General features: G+C 36.2%; 1 protein-coding gene across 1 annotated transcript in view; it reads left to right on the forward strand.

Moving 5' to 3' along the window:
* The first annotated feature begins 5,770 nt into the window (after positions 1-5,770).
* LOC140156025 (uncharacterized) overlaps positions 5,771-21,456 on the forward strand; it is a 70,563-nt gene continuing 54,877 nt past the window's right edge. Inside the window, 1 exon segment of the mRNA XM_072179121.1 lies at positions 5,771-6,588. Within this exon segment, the coding sequence (XP_072035222.1) occupies positions 6,430-6,588 (159 nt within the window). The 5' untranslated portion in view covers positions 5,771-6,429.

The raw sequence follows: 21,456 nt of genomic DNA on the forward strand, positions 1-21,456 counted from the left end.
GGCCGTGCGCTTTGAACTCAAAATTTGACCATTTTATATTGCGTTGGTCCTGTTATGGACTACAGCGTGCAGCGTGTAGTACAGCTGCACTCACTGTAGGCAGTATAAAGTCGATGACCATTGACCTCAATGGGGTATACAAGCTTAATCACGCACAACCAAGATCGATTACCCGGCTATTGTGAGTAGCCTTAGTTATGTCCCTCGACTAATTTTTAGTTTAAAAAGAGCTTTAAAGGTTTGAACCAAATGGCTAATCGTGGCTGTGGATTTAACCTACCATGGCGATTCCTGCCATGAAGATATAGGGTCGAAGACACTGTGCGCCGGCAATGATACCAGTATTCATTTTTATGATAGGCCGATATCGTAAACACCAAAGAAAGCTTGGTCAAATCACACGTGCGAAATTTTAAACGACTACAACAGAAGTCTTATTGAACAAAAATTCAAATTAAAGTATCTTAAAGTTGAACTGAAAAATGCTCTGAAAACCATGAAAACTTTGCACCTAATTATTTTGAAATTTAATGTTTACTCGCGAGTCGCGATATGCTTTATTTAATACAGACATTGATGGGGGCCATATCCGGGAGCAACGATCCGTTCGTGCACTTCCTCCTCTAAAATCAATAACCCATTGAATCTGCAATACTCTCATATCGATGATTTAGCCGATATGAGAGACTCTCAAATCGATGATTTAGCCGATTTGAGAGACTCTCAGATCGATGTTTTAGCGCATCTGAGAGACTCTCAAATCAATGATTTGGCCTATTTGTGTGCTCTCCTCTTTACTCTCAGATCGTGGAATTCTACCTCGTTAGCTACCTGTAGAAGGCCCACATTTAATCTGAACCTCCTCGGAGTGACTCTTCGGGTCAATCGCAAAGATTGACATTTCAATCTACCATAAGAGTGAAAATCACATATTTTCCTCCATACGGGTAAAATTTTCACTCTGCAAAGAGTGAAATTTCAATCTTTTAGAGTGAAATTTTCAATCTTTTCACAGAGAGTTCCCTCAGCACAATCTCTCTCGATTGAAGTGTGTTTAAATTTAATAAACTTAATAAACTAATATTCTCATAAGACTCTGGTATCTGGTAAATATTCCTATTTTGGGTCTCTATCTCGAAATGCCAAGAAGGTGTGACCCCCGGGTGGCAGTGGAATAAAAAGTGCCGAAGCCACATGGTTCAGCTATGGTGCGGTAACCGCTCTAGTTATATAGACATTTAAGGCTTAGGCCTATAAATGGTGCACACTCTCCCCATATCGTTTTTTTAGAGAGACTGTAAACTTTGTAAACTAAAGTCTTCGAGTTCCCAAAAAGGGCGGGACATTTGGGTATTTTATTTCGTTTTCCTTTGCCTTCCAGATTTTCTCTTTCATTTGCAGAGGGACACTCTCTTTCATTTTTTTTTTTGTTGGGGGACTCTTTAGTCAACCCTGCCAGCCCCGCCGCTTAGAGTTTATTTACATGCACGTATTTTTTTTGGGGGGGGGGCAGGGTCGGATTTACCATTGGGCCAGATGGGCCCGGGACCCAAAATTTTTGGGCCCCCCAAAAAAATTTAAAAGGAAAACAGATTTTGAAAAAAGAGACTGAAAAGAACATAACCTGCTAAAAGATCCAAGGAAATAAGGAATACATTGATTGGTCTTTTTGATATTTTCGTACATTTGTGGGGGAGGGTATAGGCCCTATAGGGGTAAAAGGTAAGAATAAAATTTCTTTTATTCCGTGTTGAAAATATATATATATATATCCTGGTGTGAGGAAGATGGATGGGATACATTACAGATTTCCTTTGCGGAATAAAAATGAACGTTGTCAGGTATGTAATAAAAATATTTTCAACTTTATTTTATTCTAAAATGAATAAATTTCCCTTCTGGAAAAAGTTCACCTTCAATTTCTGAAATGAATAAAGTTCAAAAGAAAAGGTCCATATTTGATTTCTCGAAGTTGGACTAGACATAAAATAGGAAATTTGTGTGCTGCGTGTCTTTGTCAATTTTTTTTCAGGAACAGGAAAGTTTATGTTGGTATTTTGACACCTTTTGGAAAACTCCTTGCTGTCTACTGAAGATAGCAGACAAAATAATAAGTATTAATAATTGGTTTCCTCCAATTTCGTGAATTAAAACTGACAAAACTTTGATGTCTAGGGCCTACTGAAGATTATCATATTAAATCGGTTTCCTATTTGTGAATTGGAACCGAAAAATGATCTATTAAAATAAAGTTAAAAGAATAAAGGGATCTGGAATGAGCGTTTTGCGTTTCGACAGTATTTTTTGTGGGACATAAAAGCACATCAGACATATCGAATTGCATTCTGAATACGAAGAATGTCTTTCTGATATCAAATCATTTTCATTTTTGAAATTCACGATATAATACAAATTTTATGACAAATTATGATATATATAGGCCCTATAACAGTCCTCGAAGTAAATTTTCAAAATCTAATGACATATTCTTAAAGTGTATATGTAGCTGGCCTGGGAGGAAAAGCCGACGATAAATTGAAAATTTTGACCTTTCATATTGAAGATATGGATTTTTTTCCCAAAAAGACATAATTTTTTTTGGTGTTTTGGGAAAAAATCCATATCTTCAATACGAAAGGTCAAAATTTTCAATTGATCGTCGGCTTTTCATCCCACCTACATACACTTTAAGTATAAATCATCAGATTTATAAAGTTTACTTCGAGCACTGGATATCAAAAATATCAATTTTTAATCATTTGCCATAAAATGTGTATTACATTGCGAATTTCAAAAAATTAAAATTATTTGATATCAGAAGGGCATTCTTCGTATTCAGAATGCAATTGAAGACCTGAGCGCAAGAAGACCGTAAGTCCACTTGGCCCCTCAACATGTATACACAAGCTGCGTATAGTTTCTTATAGTTTGATCATGTTTAGGCCTAATACATGTTCAGGGGCCAAAACAGATCTTTCACAACTTGTGACCTTTCATGAGTTTTTGACCCTGGAACATGTATATTACACATTATCAAACCCTAAGAAACTATACGTATCTTTAGTTCATACATGTTGAGGGGCCAAGTGGACTTACGGTCTTCTTGCGCTCAGGTCTTCAATTCAATGTCTGATGTCCTCTAATGTCCCACAATAAATACTGTCCAAACGTTCATACCCCACCCCTTAATACGATATCTTTCAATTTGAACTCTCATATTGGGCGTGGCGTGGGATGATCGAGACAGTTCATTTTGGTATATTTTTTTATCAAGAATAGCATTTTGCAAGGCAGCCTATGATAGGCCTACCGTTAACCCCCCCCCCCCCAAAAAAAAGTATGAAAAGGTTCTATTTATTCTCGTCTCTTTTCCCAAAATTTATATCTGTCCTATATCCTGATCAAAATTCAAAAGGGCATCCAATGGTATATCCCTGAAGTGAACCGGGGTGATTTTGGTAGGGGTGTGCCGCTGAGAATTTGAAAGTGGACCCATAAATATACCAAATTTTCAAGAAATTTGGACCCATTGATACAAAATTCAAAATTTAACCCGGCCTAATTGTCTTAATTTGTATAAATTTTCCCAAATAAATCTGAATAAATTCATTCACATACCAAAATTGGCTCAGAAAATTGGGGTAGGGTACCTGCAGGTAATATGGGACCATTAAGGACGTTTAGCTTATGTGCATAAAAACTATAGAAGATATGCCCAAAAGAGATTGTTATGATGAACAACCTGTCCTTTAAGATTAATAAAACAGGCAATGTTATCTTGTTTTTATGTTTGTTTGGACGCTATGACGTCAAAATGACATCATCGTCAAGTGTCCCATATTATAGATTGAATACAATAGGCCTACTGGTCTTTTCAAAGATACTAATCTTTTCAAAGATGCATATTACCTGCATGTGCAGGTAATATGGGACACTGTGTTATCTCTATGGTGAAAAACAAAATGTTCAGAAAATCACTCTTTTGTTCTAAAAACATTTTTGTTACATGATTTTGAATGTTATAAATGCAAATTTCAACAAGAAAATTCAATTTTCTAAATAGTTTTGTTTTTCGCATTGACAATGCACACAATTTCCTATAGGCCTATGTGACCCCTCAGCACAACTGAGCCCTGAAGTCGCCAATCATCATTTTTGAGATATGCAACCAAAATATTCTGCTTAAAATTAGCTTTAAAATGATGTATATCATGTCTATAGTAGGCCTACTTGACATTTAAGTAGTGAAAAATCAATAAAACAGTCAATAAATCCTTTGTTTCCTATTGTTTATAATTGTTAAGTTCAATGGAGGATATCTCACTAGTGGCACTGGCGGCACTAGGGCTCAGTTGTGGAGGATGGTCACATATGTGTCCCATATTACCTGCAAAAGGGCCCCAAAAAGGTAAATCCGGCCCGGGGCCGCTTTGGGGGCGCAGGGGCGGCAAAAAAGAAGGGGCGACAGAAGAAGAAGGCCGCAAAAACAATGATTAGGGGCTGTGCAATTGTCCTAATTATGAGCTCTTGGAGAGGGTAAAATGGGGGGGGATTTTGGCCAGCCAAAGGGGGGGGCAAGCAATTTTTGCCTATTAGGCCTATAATAGGCCTACATCACAATTTTGTGCTTTTATTTCGCTATTAATAGGCCTAAGCACTGAATTGGAATTGAATTGAATCGAAAATATGCTGGGTGTCGGTGAATCGAATCAAAGTAGGCCTAGTCCTATATTAAAATTAAATTGTCAGTGATTTTGATGCATTGAACTGAGAGGCCTACAAAAAATCGAATCAATAAAAATAGGGAAAGAGAATCGAATTGGAATTGAAACTGAAAAAAAAAATGAATTGGAGAATCGATTGGAATTGAATCTGAATAAGTTTAGTGGCAAGTGAATTGATTTTGAATCGAATTATTGAAATAATAAATCTGAACTAACAGCAGTGGCCCATCCGAAATTAGGCCTATAGGGCCGGCCCAGGCCCTTACTAGGCCTATCTTCAGTGCTGAAAAAAATATGGCAAAACCCGGCAAAACAAACTAAAACTTGAATCAAACAAAATAAATAACAAGAACACAAACAAATAAAACAAACAGGTTTTAAAATTAAATTAAACTTTACGAAGATGGCAAACTAGCTTCACAAAATATTATTAAAATAATATAATTATTTGATTAACTCAGTTATTTCCGTCGTCTGCCTTGCTGGTCTGTGCTAATCAGATGACAGGATGCCGCATTACACCATTGCCGCAAATCATGGGCGAATCACCAGACTCTTTCTGTGATTTGTAATGAGAGATACCAAATAGTTCTTCATGTTTCAGATTATTTCAAATACAAAGGAAAATCAAATTTTCAAAGTGGAAAGTAAATGAATATAATATATGACGACAATCTGTTCTGATACCACATAATACCAATTATCATAATTTTAACACATTTTGCGCATTAATTCAATGAAATTCCTTAGCCAGGTGATCGCGCATGCTTGATTCACCCCTGCATGTACTGTGGTACGAGAACCAGGAAGGAAGGGCGATTCTCGATTTTGAGGTGGAATTTTACCAAAACTAAGTTGTTTTGGTCTAAAAGAGTGCAGGGTATTTTTCGGGATTTGTTACTCTATCTGCATGTTGAATTCCACGTATTGCTCTTTTGTCTGAGGACCTCATTTGGCTGCACAAAGTAAGTAGCTCATATAATTTTGGGTACATGTCTCATGTAGGCCGCCATTATAGCTGTAGTCACGTGGATTTGGGGCAGTGCTATATTGGGGAAAATGGGGGACGGCCAAAAACAGGGAAATAATTCTGCAATTTTAATGAATTAATGAATCCATTCTCGACACCGTGATTGAATATTTGCATGTTTCTTGCACGTTTACTGAGAAGGATGAAGTTGTTATGGGGGAACACCGCGCACCGCTAGCTGCCGAAGCCGGGCGCCGCTTACGTGGTGATTACGTAGGGACTCGCGCAAGCGAAATCAACCCCGGCGTAGGCGGGTGCCCATTTTCGTGATTCTCATGCTATAATTTGGAATAAACTGTCATAATATAAAAACCCGTGAGTGCATGAATTTTAAACAGGTTGCCGTGGCTATATTTAGTTTGATCAGTACTTCGTGCCAAAGTGAGCCATATGTTGAACTGAACGCTACCACATGGTTGTTTCTTGCCGGGATAATATGGAATTATTTGGATATATTTATCAAGTGTGTTGTGTGTGATCAGAACGGGAATTATTTTTCCCGTTTTATACCTCCGTCAGCCAGATGGATAGTTAACTAGAACCATGAGAGCCAAACATTGTTTGTGTGTTGACTGGTGACCCCAGAAGTACACTGCCATAAGGCACCAGCTGGGGGCCCTTTGGCTACTTTCATCTTCCTCAAACCCCCCTTTCCCTTCTTCCCTAACCTTGACCATGCTTACTTTCCCACCACAAGGAATCTGGACAGTGATTCTGTCTCCTGACAACGGATCGGAGAGTGGAAGCAGTGCACCAAAGGTGAAATTCAGCTTGCTGCCCATGACTTCGGACCGAGTTAAGGAAGGGGAGGACTTGCAAAGCTCCAACAACACTGTAAGTTGATAACAGCTGTTTAGATGGATATTGAATTTGTAACGTCATAACAAATGGTTGTCTAATTGAATGAAAGAGACTAAAAATATGTGGCAGTGAGTGAGTAAATTTAGCTCTAACTTTTCTACAAGAGTCAAGACTCGACATTGCGGTGTGCTAAATTAACACCCTTATAATATAAATTAAATAAATGATTTATAATTGAACTTGACATTGTGATAGTAGACAGGTATTGAAGTTGATCAACAGGGTGCATGCTGCATGTTTATTATTATAGTTTATTGTGGTACACACCCACTGAAATGAAGATTGGCTGCTATCCCAAGTTATGAATGAATACACGTGCCGTACTGTGCCCACATTGGCAAGTTGTATGCAGTGCTAAACATATGGTTGATGTTTATCATTTAGCCTTTCCTTTATTGCATCATTGGTGTTCTATGCTTTGGTCTTTCATAAAAATGTAAATACGGTTTGAAAAAGTGCATTCTTGATTTCCTGTTTTAATTTTTTTATTTAATTTTAATGTATTTTCCTCCTCTGGGTTTCTGTGTACAAATGCACATTTAAATAAATATTACAGTATTTAAAGGGGCATTTCGTGATCCACAGCCTCATCCCCCACTTTTCCCAAAAAAGTTGAGATTTTTACACCACTGGATACCTCTGGCTACATAATGTTTATGTACCAAATATTTCTTGCAGATTAATTCGTTTAGCAAAAATATCGCCAAATTTGAATTTCGTTCTGGTGCACCAGAACGAAATTACAACACATTGTCTATGGAGCAGTGTAATACACATAATCATGCATAACTCGCAAACGCAAATTCGGAATCAACTGAAATTTTGGAAATAAGCTTTTTTCGTGGATATCTACTGAAAATTGTCATAAAAAGAGGATGCTAGGATCACGAAATACTCAAATATATATTAAATATTTAAAAAAAAGTAAAAAAAAAAAAAAAAGATTCGAGTCCAGATTGAATGAAATGGGAATCTTAGGCTAGAATGGGTACTCACTATCAAATAGCTTACTGAGAATTCTGCTAAGAAAAAGTTTTGTCTCAGGAGTGGAGTATATACATGTACATGTAGGCCTATATTATGTGACACGATCAAGGGAAATGAGTTGGATGTCGCTGATATTGATTTTGAGATATTTGCAAAGAAAGTGTTAAAATTCTTTTGTTTTATATTGTTTTCAGTGATTGATAAATTGACGTAACTTCACAGAGAAAAGTTGTATCGACATGGGGTTTTCAGTTTCTGAAAGCTCTAACTGTTCTCTTTAGAAACCTGTGTAAAACTCATTTTCGACCAGGGCCGACATGTGACTCATTCCCCTTGATCATGTCACATTAATATGCAAATACAATTAAGCATTTTTAGAACACAGCATACTTAGTTCTAAATATAACAGGGACTGCCTTTGAGGAGAGCGAGAGCAATCGCTCTCTTCTGCTCTCCTTAAATCTGATATAGTAGAGTGATTTTTAGCTCTCCTTAGTTGACATTCTTTCCTTACATTCTATTGTGAATGCTCTAAACACCTCTCCTTGAAGGTGCCAGAAGAGCTATTTAATGCTCTCCCTGATATAAATATGAATAGTTGAAAGGTTTCCATAAATTTGGAAAATGGAACAAAAGAAATCATTTCATTTGTTTGGGTACTGTATTTCAAAATCAAGGGTGAAATTAACAGCTTTGATGACCGGCTTCATATCGATCAAGAAAAGTGCATCACTGATCACTCAATATATACAAGGCAAAATACTGCCAGATTTAAATGACCCCTGAAAGCAAATAAAAAGAAAGTTGGCGAAATATTATACAGGTAAAAAATGAGATTTGGCACTGCTTTTTGTTGAAAATATTGGTAATGGCCAGGGTTGTAGCTACGCTGGGTGGTGGCGGGCGGACCCGCCCGGCACTCTTAATTTCCACCCGGCACTCAAGTTAAAGTTGAGCCCAAATACCCGGCACTCCTGTCTCAAATGTTTCAAAATCAGTGAACATTAGCAATTCTTATCAAAATTTCAACTTTTGACCATTTCATATAAATTTCACCCAGCACTAAAATTCGCCTAGCTATAACCCTGGTAATGGCCAATATTGGTGCATAACCTTTTTTCTTCTGGGTAAGAATTTTTTTCTTGCATGCAACGGCCTTTTTCTTGCAGTTCTTTGCAGGTTAGAAATTTGATAAATTATTAGGTGCATGCATACATTTTGTATTATGACCTATTAATCAAATTTCTACCCTGCAATAAAAAAAAATGCTGTTGCATATGTAAGAAACAAATTCTTACCCAGAAGAAAAAAGCTTTTGCACTTAAATGTATTTTTTTTTGTATTTTCAGAATTTTTAGAATTTTTTTTTTAATTTCCAAAATTATGTGAAAGGTTTCTCTTTTATTATAGGAGGAGAAACCTTTCACATAATTTTGGAAATTTAATAAAAGTCTAAAATTCTGAAAATACAAAAATACATTTGTGCATAAGCTTTTTTCTTCTGGGTAAGAATTTTTTTCTTGCATGCAACAGCCTTTTTCTTGCAGGTTAGATATTTGATAAATAGGTCCATGCATACATTTTGTATATGATGACCTATTTATCAAATTTCTACCCTGCAATAAAAAAGCTGTTGCATGTAAGAAACAAATTCTTACCCAGAAGAAAAATGTTTTTGCACTTAAGGGATCCAAAATGAGCGTTTATTGCGTTTCGACAGTATTTTTGTGGGACATGAGAGCACCTCAGACCTATCGAATTGCATTCTGAATACGAAGCATGTCTTTCTGATATCAAATAATTTTCATTTTAAAAATCACAATATAATACAAATTTTATGACAAATTATAAAAATTTGATATTTTTCAAATTTTTGATATAACAGTCCTCGAAGTAAATTATATAAATCTAATGATATATTCTTAAAGTGTATGTAGCAGGGAGGAAAAGCCGACGGTCAATTGAAAATTTTGACCTTTCATATTGAAGATATGGATTTTTCCCCAAAAGACCTAATTTTTTTTGGTGTTTTGGGAAAAAAATCCATATCTTCAATAACTAAAGGTCAAAATTTTCAATTGATCGTCGGCTTTTCATCCCACCTACATACACTTTAAGTATAAATCATCAGATTTATAAAGTTTACTTCAAGTACTGTTAAATATCAAAAATATCAATTTTAATGATTTGCCATAAAATGTGTATTAAATTGCTAATTTCAAAAATCAAAATTATTTGATATCAGAATGACATTCTTCATATTCAGAATGCAATTCGATATGTCTGATGTGCTCTAATGTCCCAAAATAAATACTGTCCAAACGTTCATACCCCAGCCCTTAAGTTAAATGTATTTTTTTAAATTTCCAAAATTATATGAAAGGTTTCTCTTTTATTTTGTTAGCAATTAAAATAACAATTTTGATGAAATGAGGCAAAATAAAGTACCGGGGTAATTAAAACGTGATAAATACATTCATGCATTTTAAAAACATTAAATTTATGTATCCGATTTTCTGTCATTTTCAGGTGAAATCAATTTCTACGGGACCCTAATTCCCTTTTGGGGGTAAGGGCAAGGGTTTGGGGTTACATTAAAGGTTTGGGCTTGGTGGTTTGAATACATGCAGTAAGGTTTGGGGTAAAGCCACGATTTCTCTGTGATACAGAAAAAGTCACGGAATTCAGGGTTTGCTCACTGAAATTTGAAAATGCTACAAAATAGTGAAAAACTGATTTGCAAAATAAAACAAAGAATAGTGATTATTTAGCAGTAATCAACCATTAAACAATCCATTCTAGCATTAATTATAGGCCTAAGATGCAAAATTCTGGCCATAATAAGAGTAAAAGGTAAGACAAAATACACTTAGTTTTAAAACATGTTTGTTTTAACTTTTCAGTGCTTTATAAATTATAGTGGAAAACGGAAAATCACGGAAATCATCTAATTTGTAACACTGAATTTAAATTTTGTAACACAGAAATCGTGGCTTTAGTTTGGGGAGTGGGTTAGAGGGTAGGAAAAACATTTAAAAAAACCTTGTATAGCCATTTTAAAACAAGATAACTTACAATAAGCTTAAAAATTAAGCTGTAAATTTGGATGGTAAAACTGAAGTTGTACGACCCTTTCACTTCAATGTTCTGCAAAGTAAAGTTTGTAATGATCACATTTTGACCGCATAAGTCATGCTGGACTCTGCAAGTGTGTGCAAATGTGACTCATGTGAATGTCATCAGTAGTGAACTAAATTTAGTATTACCACATACACATGATGAACTATTTTGGCAGCACTTATTTGCAGGGGTAGCGTTAACCACCGATTGGGGGTGAATGACCCCCTAAATTAAAAAAATATTAATTTTTCACCCTCTATATTGGGAATATGTGCAAGCTCGGGGGTGAACTCTGACCCTCTACTTTTGGACCTTACTCCTACCCCTGACTACACTGCAAAATATTTTTCACCCCCGAGATTTAATTTTCACCCCATGTAATTTGGATTTTCTGCAAGCTCAGGAGTGAAAAACACGGGAAAACATCCCCCGACTTTCGGGCCTTAATGCTACCCCTGCTTATTTGTCAAGGCTCAAGCTGACAGACAGCCTGTGCAGTGTGCATGGTGCCATCACATTTTGCCCTAGAAACAAACTTAAATTTTTCATTATAGGTGGTTTGCAAGCCCTAGAGGAGTGACTGGACATTATCAGTGTACTACCTGACCAACCTTACAATGACAATGACAAATAATATGCAAACCTACGATTGTTTTCTGGGAAATGCGCTGCGGCATTAGTGACATGTCTAACCTGTAATCTTACAGCACTTGATTTAGTCATAAATATGTACCATATCGCTGACGCTTTCTAATGAGCATTGTACATATTAGATTTGTATTACATGTGCGCGGCACCGGTAATAAGAATATTAACCCTAATCGTACCAAACAACAAAAAACCACACTTCACAAAACATAGGCACAGGCGGGTATCCCACGTGATGTGATTGCATCATCATGCGAACAGTCATATGGTGGCGGAAAGCTTGGCCGGGCAAGCTACACCCCGGTGGCAAGGTAGGCCTGTGCACCTGTCTGGCACCGAAGGGTCAGTGGTTCAAAACCGCACCCGAGAAAAAAAAGTTTTCTCTTCTTTTTCTTTCTTCCTTCTTTCCTTCCCCCTTGCCAAAAAGCAGCAAGGGCGTTGGTTATACCATTGAATTTAAAAAAAAAAAAGTAATCAAACACTTATTTTATAATTATTCAACCATGCTCCATGTAGCCTAGACAAAATCTGATCTCCACACCTCACAAAAGGAAGGTTCCCACTTATTTGGGTGAACATCATTTTTAACAGCATAAAGTAAGGCAATCAAACAGATATGAACGGGTGCAGAATGACACTGCACCGATGTCAAAAGAAATCGGAATGATCGCACTATCACCCAAACAAGTGGGAACCTTCCTTTTGTGAGGTGTGGAGATCAGAATAATACTGCACTTGCCATGAATGATGTTCAACTCGCCGTACCGGCTCGTTGAATATCATTCATGGCGCGTGCAGTATATTCTTATACAACCCTCAACGCCATTCAATCTTACTATAAATAGGGGAATGTTGTATGTATGTATCTATCTATGTATCTATGTATGCCTATAAAGGCTCCGTCAGTTTCGATCCAAATGTCGCCAAATTCATACGGGAGATCGAGGAATATACGGGAACATGTTTAAACTTTATTTGGTTGAAAACGGTCAAGAATTGGCTGCAAAAACAGTGAAAATATGGGTAAAACGGGGTTTTGTTATGAAAATCGGTTGTCAGCCCACGCGTCACTGCAGCTGGCGGCAGCGCGTTGGCGCCTCGGCGTAATCGCGACTACGCCAATGGGCGCGAAGCGGCGAGAGCCACGCGACTGCGAGTCAGAGACCAGTGGACATGATAATACGGAAAGGTGGAAAAATAAAGGACAAAAAGGTACATGGACGGGTCACGGGATTATGATAACGGGTGAACACGTCCGCAGACACGCTATGAGAGGACGTAATAAATACGGGAAAAAGATGTTTGTTGTATGAAGCGGTACTATAAAGAAAAGTAAAATTAAAATGAGGACAAGAAAGTACGAGTAATAGGCCAACGGGTTAAAGTAACTAAATGAAACGGGAACGAAACAAAGAAAGAAAGAAACCAATCAGGAAATGTAAGAAAAAAAGAAGCCAAAATAATGAGAACAGAATTAAATAAAAAAACATGGACACGGGAAATCACAAGCAGCAAATAAACAAAGAAGCTAAAGGGAAATGTAAGAAAGAACAGATTTAGAAAATAATGGGAACGAGGTTAAATAAATAAATAACATGGAAACGGAAAATCACAAGCTAAGCAAAAGAAACTAAAAAAGAAAGTGTAAGAAGAGACAGGTTTAGAAAAATATAATGTACCTTTTCAATGATTCTACCTGTTGCTGGCCGGCAGCGCGTTGGCGCCTCGTGCGTAATGCGCACTACGCCAATGGGCGCGTAAACGACGCAGAGCCACGCGACTGCGAGTCAGAGACCAGTGGACATGATACTACGGAAAGGTGGAAAAATAAAGGACAAAAAGGTACGTGGACGGGTCACGGGATTATGATAACGGGTGAACACGTCCGCAGACACGCTATGAGAGGACGTAATAAATACGGGAAAAAGATGTTTGTTGTATAAACAACATGAAGCGGTACTATAAAGAAAAGTAAAATTAAAATGAGGACAAGAAAGTACGAGTAATAGGCCAACGGGTTAAAGTAACTAAATGAAACGGGAACGAAACAAAGAAAGAAAGAAACCAATCAGGAAATGTAAGAAAAAAGAAGCCAAAATAATGAGAACAGAATTAAATAAAAAAACATGGACACAGGAAATCACAAGCAGCAAATAAACAAAGAAGCTAAAGGGAAATGTAAGAAAGAACAGATTTAGAAAATAATGGGAACGAGGTTAAATAAATAAATAACATGGAAACGGAAAATCACAAGCTAAGCAAAAGAAACTAAAAAAGAAAGTGTAAGAAGAGACAGGTTTAGAAAAATATAATGTACCTTTTCAATGATTCTACCTGTTCAGTAATTATTCCTGTTCAGTAATTATTCCTGTTATGGTGAACGCTCCCATCTAGCGGGGACCCGCGCGAAGCGCGGGTATCCCACTAGTTACGGCTAGTATTATACAATTGTTACATTAAACATATAGGCTATCATTTACTGAAAACACAAAAGGTCTAGCATACTTGGTTCTAAAGTTATGAAGTTTTTTGAGGTCTAGTTTCTTATGTATTTGATTGTTTTTTACTCCATATTTTTGCCTTTATCTATATGAGGTACATGTATACTACACTTGTTGAAACAATGTGAAATTGAGCTGAAATAAAGCCATTATTTCTGCATTATTTTATTCATTATTACCTTTTATCATCATGATTGTGTTCATTTACATTAGGCAATGTCAACCATATGGTAAGGTTGTTGTAAGCCAAGTGTGCTTTGATTGTGCAATTTAATACTGAATGGCACTACATGCACACATTCACATGGTTACATGCACAATATGATAATCATGGTAATTGCTGGTGGAGCCTGCTGGCCAGTTTAAAAGAAGACACAGTAAGCCAATGTTTCCTCATAGTTGTCACATGCTCTTCTGTTGTTATGCATGCACTTTAATTTGAGATGCAGAATGCCAGAATTGCAGTTGTGTGTAGTACTTACTGTTAGTGAATATAGACCGTATCATGACATGCTATTCTACATGATTAGTGCATGTTCAACGAATAATCATTATCTTCTGTTTTGTGAAAGAGTATTGTCATGTGTGTCAGCAGAATGCAACATGTACGGTACTTGACATTTTTGGCAAAATTCATCATCAGTGTTAAAATGTGCAATTTGCATTTGTAATTGACACACATTTCAAGGAATATTATTAGAAATTGAGACTTAATTAATTAGATTAATTAAGATAATTACCGGTAAGAATAAAATATATAAGTATCAATTGCCACTTGTGACCGTGTGGTATTTTGATATCCTGGAATGCAACACTGCCTTAAGATTTTCGATAGTATTTCGAGTAAGGCTGTTGATTTCTTTTGGGCTAAACAAGTAAACGTTTAAACGGTAAAAAAAATCGGCCATTAAATTAAACATAAAGAAATATTTTTGACAAAAGCAAACTATTGGAGGACCAAGGAGGACAAGTCAAAAATGGTTGATAACAAAGGCTGGAAGTCTGGAACCCTTTGATACATTTGAAATTATTTAAAAAAAGTGCACACTAAATTTGAAAAGTGCACACCATATTTTTACTGGACTGTGTGCATTTTAATAGTTTGATAATTTTAATTAATGGTGATGGTCATATCCTATGATAAATTAAATGCATCTTGAATGTCTTCATTCATTAAAATTGGTTAACTATTAAAATGCACCACAGTCTGGAAAAAATATAATGTGCACTTTTAAAATTTATTTAGTGTGCACATTTAAAAAAATAATTTCAATTGTTTTAAAAGGGTTCTAGTCTTCGTTATCAACCATTGTTGACTTGTTTTGGACCTCCAATAGTTTGCTTTTTTTGGCCCCAAATTTTTTTTTCTATTTTGTTTGTTATGTTTACACGTTTAGCGATTTGTCTAAATTTAAAACGGCTCCCAGGCATTTAGCATGAATACAATGTAAAGGTAATGGGGGATGAACCTGTGTTCATATGTTCACAGTGCCCATCTCTCTTTCAAAGTGACTGGGCCAGACTCTTCCATGCTGCGGGGGATCGCCACACCTCCATAGTAATTCGGCGACCTTTCCGGCATTGAATAAAGCTGATACCCATTTGTACACCTGTATACATCTACATGTCATGTATACAGTATACTCCTGAATGAAACAACTACATTTTCTGAACACTTTACAAATTGCACTTTTTTATCATTTAAATGTCTTCTACAGTTTAGCACTGAGCTGGCAGCACTGATTTACGTATCATAATTCATATCATTGTCATTTTCAGATAAAATGGACACAATTGTCACCTTTCCCAAGCCGATAATCATGATAATAAATGCAGTGTGATGGAAATGATCATTGTTAATGCTCAAAAGCCTCAGTTCATGGATCTCAACCCCTATGAGAACATACATTGTAGAAATGTTGTGTTCAACTAGTGGTTACCGTATATTGTCTATCATTCATGTGATTATGTTGATGTACACAGTATACAATGTACATTTGTAGGAAGAAATGAGAAGAAAAAAATGAAACTATCTTGTTTGACTGGCTGGCTGCTGGCTGGCTGCATATGATAGGAGCGTGTCTTTCATTATCCATTACCACTTGTTCATCTGCCTGGCAGCAGCATAAATTTAGATACACTTGAGGGTGTCTTTGTGGCTTGTTTCCATGGATTCCCTCTTGAAGGATGTGTATTATCAGCAGCATTGTTTAGTGGGAGGAGGAGAGGGAGTATGCTTTTGATATCATCTATGAGACTAGCCAAGATATCATCAACTAAGTGATATCATTATCATTTCTCAAATAGTTAATCAGCCAGGAGGGATGTGATTTTTGGATGATACTAGAACAGACCTGTAGTAATTGACATGCATTGCACAGATTTCCCTATTTACATTGCCTTTGTGAATTGTGATGATAAATTGATGATCATCTGATGCACAGAGGTAGGGAGTGTCATTGTAATTATGTTGTACATCTGTTTTAAGTAGAGCTGTGGCAATTGGGCAACATCCTTAAATTGTTTCAGGTAGTGAAGTAAGTCGGCTAAGTCTCAAGCTTTCTTATGTCATTGTTTAGTTAAGGGGTACTACACCCATTGATTTTTTTTTTGCATTTTTTGCATTTTGTGAAGAAATTACAAAAAAAATTGGACAAAGTGGTATGCAAAATGAAGGGCAAATCTTCTCGTTTTATTGGTGGCATCGGTATCAATGTAGCTTACATGCTTTTGAAGATAGAAGCCAAAAGGAGGTACATCACTGATGATTTAGATTCACTTCATTTGGGAAAGCTTACTATCAACGGATTTCGTTAAAATTTTGGATATGTGTTGCTAACACATGAGGGAAATAATGTTGATATGTAAAATGGGAATAAGTGGTCCCTGATTTCTTTTATGACTTCATGAACTTGGTGCTCCACAACTATCAAAAATCGAACCGGTTAAAATGCTTCTATTTTCAATGTCGAGCTATATTTTGTATTTTGAACTTGCAACACTATGTCACTGAAACTTAAGCCATAGGTAACAGGTTACCACAACCACACTACAGCAATGTTGAAAAAGATTGTATTTTTTTGTCACCTATACCACTATATTAGGTAGTTTTCCGTAAGCTTCATTTTTGTGATTTTGGTAACTATTTTATATTTATTTGCCCAATCCAACTCAACTAGGCAATCTAAATTGTACTCACCATTTACATCCCAAGGTATTTTAGTATATCCACCTCACACATTTCCATTATATATCCAGTAACAGACAAAATATCAAAATTGATGCCTCATTATGACATGTATGATATCACAGACTATCACATGTATTCAAAATTGATGCCTGATTTGACCTGAACCAATTGACCTATAACCTGACCTTTGATGACCTTATAGCCTTTTTTAATCTCTTTTCCTAACAACATATTGTAGAAGATACACACATGGTGTAGTATTAAATTGTCTATGTGGAAGAGATTATTTAGGCCTATTTAATTTATTCAGTGTTATAATCAGTGAGTATATTTCTATAGATAGTATAACAAAGGATTTAATGTATTCTATTCATGTATTCTACTTGGACATGTTCAATAGAATAAATTATGGTTTGTTATGAAACACACATCTCAGTTACCAGGATACAGTAAACAAAAAAAATATATAGGGCTAAAATGATTTTCTAAAATGGTTTAAAACCACTTTGTATGTAGAGATATTTTATAAGTTCAGGACATGAGATGATGAACATATTTATATACTTTATAAATTTGCAACAAAAAAAAGAAGATGGGTACTGATGAAAATCAGGGTATTAAATCGCCTTAAGGCAATAAACTTGGGGAAACTTAAATGTGTTGTGTGAGTCTCGCTGTGCAATATCTATGTTTACATACCAATGAAGATGCCCTAGAATTTTGGCACAAACTAAAAGTGTCTTAAATCTCACCAGCAAATATGGCAAATAAGGGCACAGACCCATAATTCATGTTGGGATTTTCAGAGGAAGGGGCTCTCTATTTCAGGTATGTAAAGGAACCCAAGCGGGCCATTAGCTAAGAATATGCGATTTTGGAGGCCAAAAAACGCACCCTGATTTTACAAAAAAACCACAAATTTGTGATTTCCTGCCAAAAACACAAAATTTTTCATTTTTATTTTGTGGATTTGGAGAGTTCCTGCCCCTAACATCAAGTGCTGCCATCATTAAAAAAATTGGAAAAGAATTAAAAAAAACCCCACCTAGACCTAGAGTGAAGTATTGCAATCATTTGTGGTTGATTTTTAAAAAAAATCAGAAAAAGGTTACCAAAAATTTACTAGTTTGCATCCAAATGGGACCGATTTGTAACTTGTGTTCACTGCATAATCTATTGAAGATTGGTTTTGTACACAAGTCTATCTTAATTAGAATTTGAAGTGAACACAAGTTACAAATCGGTCCCATTTGGATACAAACTTGTAATTTTTTGGTAACTTTTTTCCCAATTTTTTTATAGATTTCTTCAAAAATGTCAAAAAATGCATTTGGAGCCAAATATGCAATTGCATTTTCTTAGCAGCCCTACATTAGGAAAATCTTAATGGTATGTAATCTGTATTATCTTGCCCTTAAAATATCACAATCGAGTAGGCTTCACTTCACTGTAATTAAAAATAACTTCACATTTCAAGGAATCCAAACTGCTTCAAACCAAATAGCACAGAAAATTTACATCTCCACACCCAAGGATTGTACACGAGTCTAATGTTTGTCTCATATACATCTGCATTTATTTTGCGTTGGATATGATCTAATGTTTGCTTGTACTTAGGCAGCGGAATATTTGACAACATTCATGACACATCAGATACTTGGGGTTATTATTCACTGTCCTATTTATAGTACGATGCATTGAAGGCAGGGGTGTAAGTGGAATCTCGAAACATGCTTAGTCTGGTTCCAATTTCCTGATCAATGTATTGTATAAAATGAAAAAAGTCTGCATGCTAGTGCATGCAATTGGAATATAAAAAGTTAAAAATTATAGTGAATTTACAACAATGGAAAAAAACAATGGGATTGTGATAGTAAACCGTAGTATGCATAGCAGCATAGCATTTCCTGACAACTCTCTAATTAGGATTCTTTTCCATGAACATTTATTAAATTGTGTTTTTTTAGTAATTCCATAAGGGGTCGGTCACCCACCTTTGCACATTATTTTTTCTGGTGCCTGAGAGCACATCAGACATCAAATTGCACTTTTCGTATTAAAGATATATACATTACATTTTTTATCCCAAAAGACCTATATTTTCAAATGATCGTCGGCTTTTCCTCCCAGCTACATACAGTTTTTAGATGCAATTGGAATATATAAAGTTCAAAATTATAGCAGCATAGCAAACATACAGCAAATGATTGAATCTAGACAAGTAGGTAGCAAGCATAAATCAAATTATAACAAATAATTAAACCAAGGTAGCAAGCAAATTATCCAAACAACGGGAGCCAAAAATATAGTGTCTATAGACCACTTTACATCACTGTTTATCAACAAAGGCGAGGGACTTGTCTATCGATATGCTCGAACGAGCCGCTACACTGTTCAATGGCTTTCCTGTACTATATGAAATGTGGCGGGCGATTTAAAATGCACATGCCCTTAGCAGACTACGATGCGACGCACACTGCAGGGCAAAGAACAATGGAAATAGCCATAATGCGCGCGCATACTGCCGGGCAATGACGTCACATGCCAAGTGGTCTATAGAAAGAGTGTTAGCTTGCAACTGGCAACTCTAAGATTTGTGCTATAAATCCCTCAAGCGTTGGTTGCCAGAACTGCAGTCACTTCTAATCAAGTGTTGACCAAGGCAACAGTGTTTACTGAAACATACAGTCGTACACAAGTAAGTACAAACTGCAATTACTGGATCAGAAACAATGAACTTTGTTTGCAAAGTTTTTTCCATCTGTGGTTGAATTGCAGTTGCATAATGCATGCAACATTGCAAGAATTTTTTTATGTTAGAAATTTGTGACCCGGCAGCACAAACGAGCCGTAAATTCCCTAAATTGTATTCTGTGTTACGGTGTAAAAAGTGTACGAAGGTCGTATTCATCGATAACTTAAGCTGGCCCGACATCGTCTTATTTTGATAGTCAAAAACTAATCAATAATCCTATTGTTGAAGTGGATAATAAGCTTCTACCTTAGATGGCCGGCTATAGAACTTTTAATAGCTCTGGTCTTTGTTTGCTTTTGCTAAATCCTGTTCAAGTGGTGGGTTACCAGGCATTGTATTTTGTACAGGTATGCATAACCAACAATTAACAATGAGAGAACTTTCTTAAACCTTGTTGACTTGGGGATGATTTGAAATGACCGCCAATTATGACTGTTTGATATATATTACCAGCAATGTGAAAAAAGAGACACATGTAAAAACGTAAAAGCTATAATTTTGTTGAAGGAGCAAAGTTTAACAAACCATAACCCCGCTTCTGGATATCGTTTGAAGTCAAATGATATACCATTTTTAAGTTTATGATGTTTATTTTTAAACACGAAATAAAACAAAATTGACCGGGGAGGAATTTACGGCTCATTCGCCGTGGACGGTCACATTTGATCAATTCGACTTTGAGAAGGATCGATTACCAGCGATGGGTCAACGCTAATGTAATGCCCTGCACTAAACATTATGATGTTCCTCTGCATGGCAAAGAACAGGGATAGAGTAATAGAGACCTGGATTGTAATTCTAATTCTATCATGCTGGTCACTCGCACAGGTAGATTGTGACACTGTCAAGAGGAAAGTCCATTTAATCTAGATCCATGATTTGATGGAGTACTTGTAGTCAAATTCTGTTAAAAAACCCAAAATGCAATGGGTTACAAAGAAAGGATAAAACTTTCATGCATAACTAATACTGGTCATCAGTAATCACTACTCTGCTTCATGAAAAATTTGTGACACAGTCAAGAGAATAGTCTATTTGATCTAGAGTAGCGATTTGATGGAGATCATGCGAGTTCTGTTGAAATGATAAGAAAACTACAATGTAGGGAGGGGACTCTGTGACCTGTAAAACCAACTCCTTCATCATGTGTTAAAAATTCAAGTGTTGGACTGACCGAAGAAGTTATCCATCCCTACGATGAGTGGATATGTTCTAATTGAGGGTGGCAAAAGGTGTGAATCAAACTATAAAGGTTAGAAAAAACTATGGACAAGCTTACTTGTTCCATATTAGCCAGCATCCATATGGTCAATTTGTAAAAATGCCTTTTTATGGTTGACTGACTGACAAGTGAAATATTACTTGAGCAATAATGATGACCCAAGAAGCAATTTACCTACATTAGCTCAGCTCTCTGCTCTCAATCACATCCCCATCCATAGAGAGTAGGCAATTTGAAATAGAGAGGTTAATGCTGAAACATAATGCTTTTGATCACTATATCATATTGCTATCAAACCTATCTATATAATGCTTTGTGGAGTCAATGACATCGCTGCCGAAAACATGTACTCTCTATTATTATCTGTTGGTTGTGTCTAAATGTTGGGAACTGATTTACGCCTACATGTGGCAAGAAT

The sequence above is a fragment of the Amphiura filiformis genome, chromosome 6 (assembly GCF_039555335.1).
Source record: "Amphiura filiformis chromosome 6, Afil_fr2py, whole genome shotgun sequence".
Lineage (NCBI taxonomy): Eukaryota > Metazoa > Echinodermata > Ophiuroidea > Amphilepidida > Amphiuridae > Amphiura > Amphiura filiformis.